This window comes from Magallana gigas, chromosome 2 (genome assembly GCF_963853765.1).
Source record: "Magallana gigas chromosome 2, xbMagGiga1.1, whole genome shotgun sequence".
NCBI lineage: Eukaryota > Metazoa > Mollusca > Bivalvia > Ostreida > Ostreidae > Magallana > Magallana gigas.
The window spans coordinates 38,714,845-38,723,717 of NC_088854.1; the positions used below are offsets into that span (position 1 = coordinate 38,714,845).

Sequence of the window (8,873 nt, forward strand, 5' to 3'; positions counted from 1 at the left end):
CATTCCTTTGAATTAAAAATTAACCTCACTCTTTGTTTTATGATAGTGTTTAATTAAGCGAATATCGCAACAAAATAAAACACTAATAGAACTCTCTACATGGAAGCCTTTCCAGTTGTGAGTGATCATTTTCATGCAAAATTAATAGCATGAGATTTTTAGAAAAAGAAACGGTACATTTATAATTATGTTCATTATAAAGGAAACACAATCTGACACAATTATATTGTTTAATTGTTAAAGTGTGTAATATTGTATGAAGAAGATAAAAGGTTTAACGGCCATTGTGTCCATGATGGTGCATCAGTTGTTGTATGACCTACAAAAAATATTTTGCATTATATAAAGTTTCTAAGCGTTTTAATCACTACCTAAAAGGAACATTTTCTTTATTTGAAAAGATGATTTTTATTTCAAACGTTTAAAACGGTAGCATTTAGTGATCACGAGCACGTTTTCTTACATTTAACATGGTTTTTCTATTATCTAACTACAATACTTACATGAGTAAAGAAATGATCATAATCGGTCCTCGTCACTTGACTGTCACCTGCGTAGCAGACAGAAATTTTAATTCTAGCTAAACTGATAAAATTGTTTGGTAAAAGGTCAAATCTTTCTTCTTATTCAAATAAACAAGGTTTTATAATAATCATTTTCCAAAAGTTCGCAAATTTAACCATAAAAATATGTTACGACGTACGCTCCTAATCATCACATTGGTGAAACAGTTTACTAGATATAAATACACGTCGCAAGAGAGTTTGATCAACAGTCTTAAAGCTGTATGTCATGACCATTTTTTCTTCAATGAATGTTTGATTTCAAGAACGAAAATCTTGGAAATCTTCTCACAAAGATCATTAAAACCACCGTGCCTTGGCTATTTTTATCTCAATTTGGTTATCTTACTTGTCAGAGGTTCAGTTAACCTTGAATAAGAACGCATGTACTTATCACGTACCATTGTGGTCCATTTGGCTGAAGATTGTATCGACATATTCTGATCTCTGTAGGGCACCGTCTTTGTTTGTATCAAAGTGGTTAAATAGATCGTGTTGAAGTTGGCTCTCAGAATTGGTGTATTTTGTATATTCAACAAAGGTGAGCTGTCCATCAGCTATAAATTCAAAACGTACATACGTGTAACGTTAACTGCTACGAAGACTTTAAAAAAAATGGCATGGGGCCACATCGCTTACCTGAGCAACAATGACTTTAAATGGACGTTCAAAAAATATTGTAGAATAACAAAAATTAAATATTGTAAAGTATTCAAATTTTGCACTTTTTTGCATACACGTAATCTTTGCCATTGTACCTTTATGGAATACTATTTTAACCGAGAAAATCCTACGCAAGATATTAAACTAAACATTTGGTAGGGGTACACTAAGTAACTACACTGTTAATTTCCTATTCCCTATATTTTCGTTCTCCCCCCCCCCCCCACACACACTTTACAAAGCGATCAAAATATATGAGCATATAGGTACATTTCACTTCCTCAACTACTTACTAGTTATTGTATTTTTGTTTTTAGAAAATATTCTTATAGTTAACGTATTTTATTAAAAATATTCCAATAGATGTGAAGAAGAAATTGTACCTCAATGGGCTCAATTCAAAAATTTAATTTTTATTCCCCATTATAATTAAACGACTGTTGTTTACTTGGCGTAAACTCTTGTGACTTTAATAACCTTACCCACACTTGATTGATGCATACACTGGAATGAAAAATGCTGTCACGTGACATGTTAAAGAGCTATAAAAATCAATGTGCTTCCAGGCATATCACTCTATTTTACTAAGGCCCACCAATTTTTTTCATCTTTATTCAAAAATAACAAATGGCTACAAACAAGGATAATTTTCCGTTTAATATTTTCTTAGGAATAGTGATAATGCCTTTATCCACTTAACAGACCTGTCAGACTATGGGAACTGTTTTAACGGTGTCGTTTTTAAGAAGATTTCATATTATATTCATTGTATAAAGAGGGGCCCCCAGAGAGTAATTACAGCATATCATTCTTAATTTTTTTTTGTACAAGTATTTAACGTTTAGCGAGACATTTCTAATGATCAACCAAAATTTCAGCGTCGATCGTAGAATTATAAGCAAGATACAGAGCTCAAATTCTGCTGGGTTTGAGTCATATTTTGTTCACATGAGTTTATTACATTCAGATTTTTAACTTGGTATTTCCAATTCAGCATGGTAAAATGGAATTAAAACAAAAAACAAAAGAATGGCCTCAGATCTGTATACAAACATAGAATTGTAAGCAAAACTCTGTATCTTGCTATAACTCGAAGCTTAACACTCAAATATTGTTAGTAAATAGGAATTGTAAACGAGTAAACATAAGAAACATACGCTATAAAAAATAAAGAGCACAATTTATTTTTCAAAATGAATCATATTTATACCTAGATATTTCCGTCAGCGATATTAAACTCTATTTAAACTGAATAAATTAGAGCAAATGCTGAGTTTATCAACAAAACACATTGCATTAATCAACCATTATGCGAAAGATCATATCGAATTGCCGATAAAATGAATCGTATTCTAGTAGTTTGTTAATTTGCGCAGGTAAACAGTCAACTCTCTGATTTACCGAAGTCTCTGTTTGATTTGATACGTAAAAATTACAAAATACAGGCGATAGTTCCCAGGTTACAAAGCATAAATAATGAAAACGAAACAAAATCAAAACAAGCTAACACCACCGTCAAATGTGAAAACTGTCAATGCATTGAAATATTTAACCTTAATTTACTACACGAAATCGGCATCAATGTATTTCGCATTTTTCAGTTTCCCTTCGCACTATTGCACAACAAACAAATTCATCTTTGTCAGATCGACCCGTTTATTATACGTCAAGGTTGCTTTAAGCAAAGAGCCTCGTTTTAGAGGTATGGAATTAAACATGAATTATTAAGTTTCTTTTTAAATAAGTCCACAAACCCATAAAATGTCGACCTGGGTTTGCCTACCCATTTTACCAACTTGGAAATCATCAATCGTCAATAAATTCCAAAATACGCATTGTTGTCTATCAATATTTACAGCGAATACAAATATACCAGTCTGTAACATATCCTTAAAATTTCAATGACATTGGTTAGCTATTATCGACATAAATTGAAAAATCTCGTTCTGCCCCGGCTTTTATTTTGTCCCGGTTTACCTACCTATTTTACCAAGACTTGTATAGAATACCGAACCCGAAGCTATAAACTGATTGAAACACGCTTTTCCGTTGTTATTATTATTGTCGTAATAACTCAGATTTGAAACAGAATTAGCCCATAATTTTTGCAATTTTTATTTTCCTTTCCATAAGGATTATTTATGCTAAATTACGTTGAATTTGACTCAGTAGTTCTTGATAAGATTTTTAAAAATACACCACTTTTTCTACAGTTTCGAGGTTTCTTCCGTTTTGAATAAAGATCGGTCTTTCATTTCTGCAATTTATATTTGCTTTCCCATAAGAATGCTTTGTGCCAAATTTGGTTGAAATAGGCCTTAGAGAAGAAATTCAAAATGTAAAAAGTTTGCAGACGGACAGACGGACGACGGACAAAATGTGATCAGAATAGCTCACTTGAGCTTTCAGCTCAGGTAAGCTATCAATGGATGTGGTTTCAAAATTATTTTATAATTTCATTATTAGAATTGTTGTTTCATGTTTCGAACATTAGAACATACGCAGAAAAGCCCATAGAAAACCTTTCAATGAAATTTCTTAATAAAATATTATATATACTTTTTGTATCCAAAATTTCCTTTGACATGTTGGAAGTTGTCCTTCTGTACTTATCAGATTAAATCAGATTTGATCAATGACTTAAAAGGTTTACCGTTAGCGTCTAGATTCTCAAAAGCTCTAGAGAGTTCCTCTTTTTCTAGCAGACCATCTAATGGGTTGGTGTCAACATATTTGAATGTACCGTCTATAATCAATGCCATATCATGATGATGATACTGCCTGTAATAAGAAGTTTATCATTTACACATTGCAACAAGGTTTTAAACATAATTTATTTGAAATATTTTTAGTAAACTTCAGCATACCTTTTTAAAATTTGTTGATACCAAACCATTTATATTCCTATATTTTAAAATCTGAAAATTGTAATTCATCTTACCAGAAGCAGGTTTACTTAATTTTTTCAGTATGACAGTGAAAGCATAAAGAGCATATTTTGAGGATAAAAAAAATTATGAAACCATATTGTACTTACGAAAGCACTGAGGCAATCAAAACCGCAATTATTGTATACTTCATTCTGTGGTTTCCTAAAAGAAATATAACAAAATTGAAATTTAAGGAAAACTTATTTATTATTGTAAATAAAACTATCAATATCCATTCAACACAACACTCATTCTACCTTTCGGACACGTAAGGCACGTTTCTATGACAACTCGTAAATTTGATTGTCTTTATATGGTGGTATACTTTCTTGAAGATAAGGCACAAACGATTAACACACATATAATGAACTTCACATGTAAGACTTTGCCTTACATATTTTTATAATATAGCCCGTATATCAGGCGGGAGATGACTGCAACTTTTAAAGATTTAAAAATTAATTGATAATTGTGCATATTGTTAATCTATAAAATCAGAAGCTGGCAACATTGATATAAAGAGTATATACTTTTTAGTTTTAAATGTCTTGTTGGCGTATGAATTCAAATGCACACCTTTAACATTGCTTTTAAATGCCTAGTAAACTTGTCGAATTGTAAAATACCTAATTTAAGAAAAGCTTCACGACATTAATTGACACAAGCGTAAAAAAAAACAGTTTCAAGCCATTCGTTTTTTTTTAACAAAAGGTTAGCATGTCTTAATTACGTGAATTTCAAATGCAAAGATTGTAATTGTAACGGAATAAATGTACAATGTAACTTCAGCGTAAATTTATATCTGTATACAAATGTACAGGTATATACACTCAGCAAAAATCTCAAGTGTACACCCTGACGTATAGAATATTTTGAAAACTACAAGATAAAATAAAGTGCATTTTTTAGTAATTTGTAATTGATTTGTCTTTTTATCTATACCACAGAAAAAATAGGACAACGGCGATTGAAATTAATTACCCGTGACAAAACTTCAAAACATTAAATTGGTATTTTTCTATGGAGGGTAATCGTGTTCAAAAATCCAGACATGTAAACTTGTAAATCCGAATATGCAATCGTGTTGATGTGTGAGCCTGAGCATGCATATGTGTAATTCTGGTCGTGTAACCTATAAAACTCGGGCATAAACACGTGCAATATTTGACTCAGTTCCTTCGCATGATGCACATTTTGCAACTTTATTGTTTACATTAGTTAATTAAACCTTCAACTTTGCACACTTTCAATCCGTAGTTTCTGCATTTGTAACTTCAGGCTCGGCAATAGCACATCTGACATGATACAAGTTGACAAATGTAAAGTCTACAAGTTTGTCGAATTTTGACATGACCTTATATGGAAACAGTGACGTCACTGATAGAAAAAGACTAGCTGCAGGCAAAGGCATGCCGTAATCGCCGGAATTCGGGATTTTCATAACCTGGAGTTATCGTTCGTAACACGAGTTATCTCACCATTAGAGCAGGTATAGCGCTATGTAACCAGTATAAACAAATGGTTGAAACAAACATTTTTATACCCGCACTTTCTAAAGAAAGTTCGGGTATATTGTTGTTACTCTGTTCCGTTCGTCCGTCCGTCTGTCCGTCCGTCCGTCCGTCTGTCACGTTTTACTTTCTCAAACTGCTCTTACATCTTATAAACCAGCAATCTGAACTCTTAGAGTTTGATTTGGGGTGTCATGTTGTTTTGTAAAAAGGTTTCAAAAATTCTCTGGTAGTCCTGGGGGTCAAATAATTGGTAAAAAAATGACGTTTTTTCACAAAAAACCTTCTTCCTCGAACTCCTCCTACATTTTTAACAGTAGACAAATCATCTCTTGGAATATGTTTTAGCGTATCCTATAGATGCGCAATAAGGTTTCGGAATTTTCAATTTTGTCCTGGGGGTCAATTAATTGCTTAAAAATGACGGTTTTTTTTTACAAAAAAACTGGTTTCAAAAACGTCATTTTCTTTTTGCAGTAGCCAAATGATCTTCTAGAATATGATTGGGGGTGTCATATTGAAGTGGGATCAGGTTCCAGAATTTTTTTTTTTTATTAAGGGGATCAGTGGGCAACAAAAAATGACGTTTTTTTGCAAAAAAAGTATGGTTCCCAGAACTCCTCTTACAACGTTTGGGGTAGCTATGTCATCTCTTGGGATATAATTTGGGCTGTCCTATAGATGTGCAATAAGATTTTAAAAATCTAAATTTCATCCAGGGAGTCAAAAAATAGCAGAAAATTGACGTTTATCACTAAAAAAAACCATAGATCCTAGAACTCCTCTTATGATTTAATGGATAGACACATCATATCTTTGGATATGATAGGGACTGTTCTATAGATGTGCAGTAAGGTTTTAAAAAATTAAATTTCATCCAGGGAGTCATAAAGTAGCAGAAAATTGACGTTTATCACTTCACATGCTTAAAAAAAACATAGATCCTAGAACTCCTTTAATGATTTAATGGATAGACACATCATATCTTGGGATATGATAGGAACTGTTCCATAGAACACTGTAGATGTGCATTATGGTTTTGAAAAATTAAATTTAACCCTGATGCCCATTACCTACATACCTTTTGATGCCCTTTAAGGATCAAGAATATATATGGTTAAGGGGTGGGGATCTCAACCGTTTTCGAGATATTCGTGTACTTCCTGTTCGAGGGGGGTCATGACCACCCCCAGGGCCCATGACCTGCATACCGTTTCATGCCCCTTGACACAAGGAACAAGAAAATATATGGTTTAAGGGTGGGGATCTCAACTGTTTTGAAGATATTAAGGGACTTGCTGTTTGAGGGGGTCAGGACCACCCACAGGGCCCATGACCTACATAACATTTGATGCCCTTTGACATCAGAAACATGAATATATATGGTTTAGGCGTCATGATTATAACAGTTTCTGAGATATATGGTAATTTCAAATTCCTGGGGGGTGGGGATGACCCCAGGGGTCAGATCTAATAAACCCTATATATCGCCAGTAACAGTCAATATATGATTATGAAAACCCCATATTATTATCTTTGTCGGTTTTCAAGTTACCATTTAAAATAGAGTCTACGGTTCGTCCTACAAGGTTCAATGTTAGACCCCACACCCTTTTGACACCCGTTAGGGTCATGACTTACATGCCATAATGATCTGATGCGCCATGACCTAAGGAAGAATAATATCTTTGGATTAAGGTGGGGATCTCAATGGTTTTTATGATATTTGATAATTTCAGGAAGAGCACTTGGGATCATGACCTACATACTATCTGAAATGCCTTGAACAAAGAAACAATAATATAATATGTACATGATATATGATTCAATTTAAGAACCCAGATATAGATCAATCATCTATGTTTTGTAATACTTCCTATGTATATATACATGTATTAGTTTGTTTTGTTCTATACTATTCATGTTCATGACTGTAGTATGGCTTAGTCTTATTTTAAATTACATTAAAAAATTGTCAAATATATGACTTGGAATCCCCACCCCCAAACAAACTGAAATATAAACCGCCCCCCCCCCCCCCTTGATTGTCGAATGATCTATTAAATCAAAATATAATTTAAGTGTCTAAAACCTTTTATAAAATGGTAAAAAAAATTATTTAAAAAAAAAATTACATTACACCTTGCATAATTGACAAATGATCTATTGAGATATGATCAGAGGTCATATTTCTACTTTGGGATCAATTACTAGTATTCATTGACAAGTTAAAACTAATAACAATAAATGATTCAAATTATAAATGTTTATACTCGACATTCACACACCCCCCCCCCACCCAATCTAACCTGGTTCTTAAGATTCAGTCTTCTTAATACATTCTTACATGTGTGCAGTAGCAAAATTTAAATCATTTCTTGATTGCTTTTTCTCTCCTGATGCACATTAACATTTGAAATCGCTTAATTCAATTTTTAAGATTTTATATAAACAAAATGTTATATGCATGTGTATTCACCTATTTGGGGCAATTGTAAAGTCTCCTAAACAAATTACAGCAGTGACATCATTAGGCTAGGAATTACCCACATGTATCAATTAACACTTACTGTGACATATGAATAAGATAAAAAACTTTATTGGGAGTTGATTTTAATCAACTCTCCTATGCACTTTCTCGGGCAAAGCGAGTTAAAGACAACACCTGGGGGTCATTAATGTACTTTACACCATTTGATGCATCATAATGACATTAGAAGATATTTTGTATTTTCCTGTTTTGTGGGGTCAGAACAGCTAGTCCCATAAGGTCATGACCTACATTGTATTTGATGCATTATAATACATTAAGAAAGAAATACTCCTTCTTTCATATTCTAACTCATATAAAAATGATAATTAAGTGTCTAGTACACTTACTCACATGTAATACACACATTTAATAAGAATTGTTTATTCAGGGTCAAGATGGGGTCAACTCAATAGTGCTGGTCTGACAAATGAAAAGAATAACTTTTGCAACTAAATGACAGAAACTTTACAAAGGCAATAGGATAGGTAACGATAATAAGCTTATTTGAATATTAAAAGATGATTGATACAGTATGCTGTCAAAGGGAGATCACATTTAGAAAGTGAAAGTAGAACTTATGTATGCTGGCATCTCATTATATTGTGCTACTGCTACTACATGTATTATGCTTACCTATATTGGTCAGCAACATAATGATAATCCAATTAAAACA

At 32.8% G+C, this 8,873-nt stretch overlaps 1 protein-coding gene across 1 annotated transcript; it reads right to left on the reverse strand.

Moving 5' to 3' along the window:
* Positions 1-213: 213 nt before the first annotated feature.
* LOC105318016 (uncharacterized) lies at positions 214-4,509 on the reverse strand. The gene is made up of 6 exons (XM_011414881.4): positions 4,414-4,509; positions 4,264-4,318; positions 3,880-4,007; positions 965-1,120; positions 504-550; positions 214-319 (listed from the first exon to the last, which is right to left on the reverse strand). The coding sequence occupies exons 2-6, from the start codon at positions 4,305-4,307 to the stop codon at positions 275-277; spliced, it is 420 nt and encodes a 139-aa protein (XP_011413183.3). The 5' UTR covers positions 4,308-4,318; positions 4,414-4,509; the 3' UTR covers positions 214-274.
* Between the last annotated feature and the right edge of the window lie 4,364 nt (positions 4,510-8,873).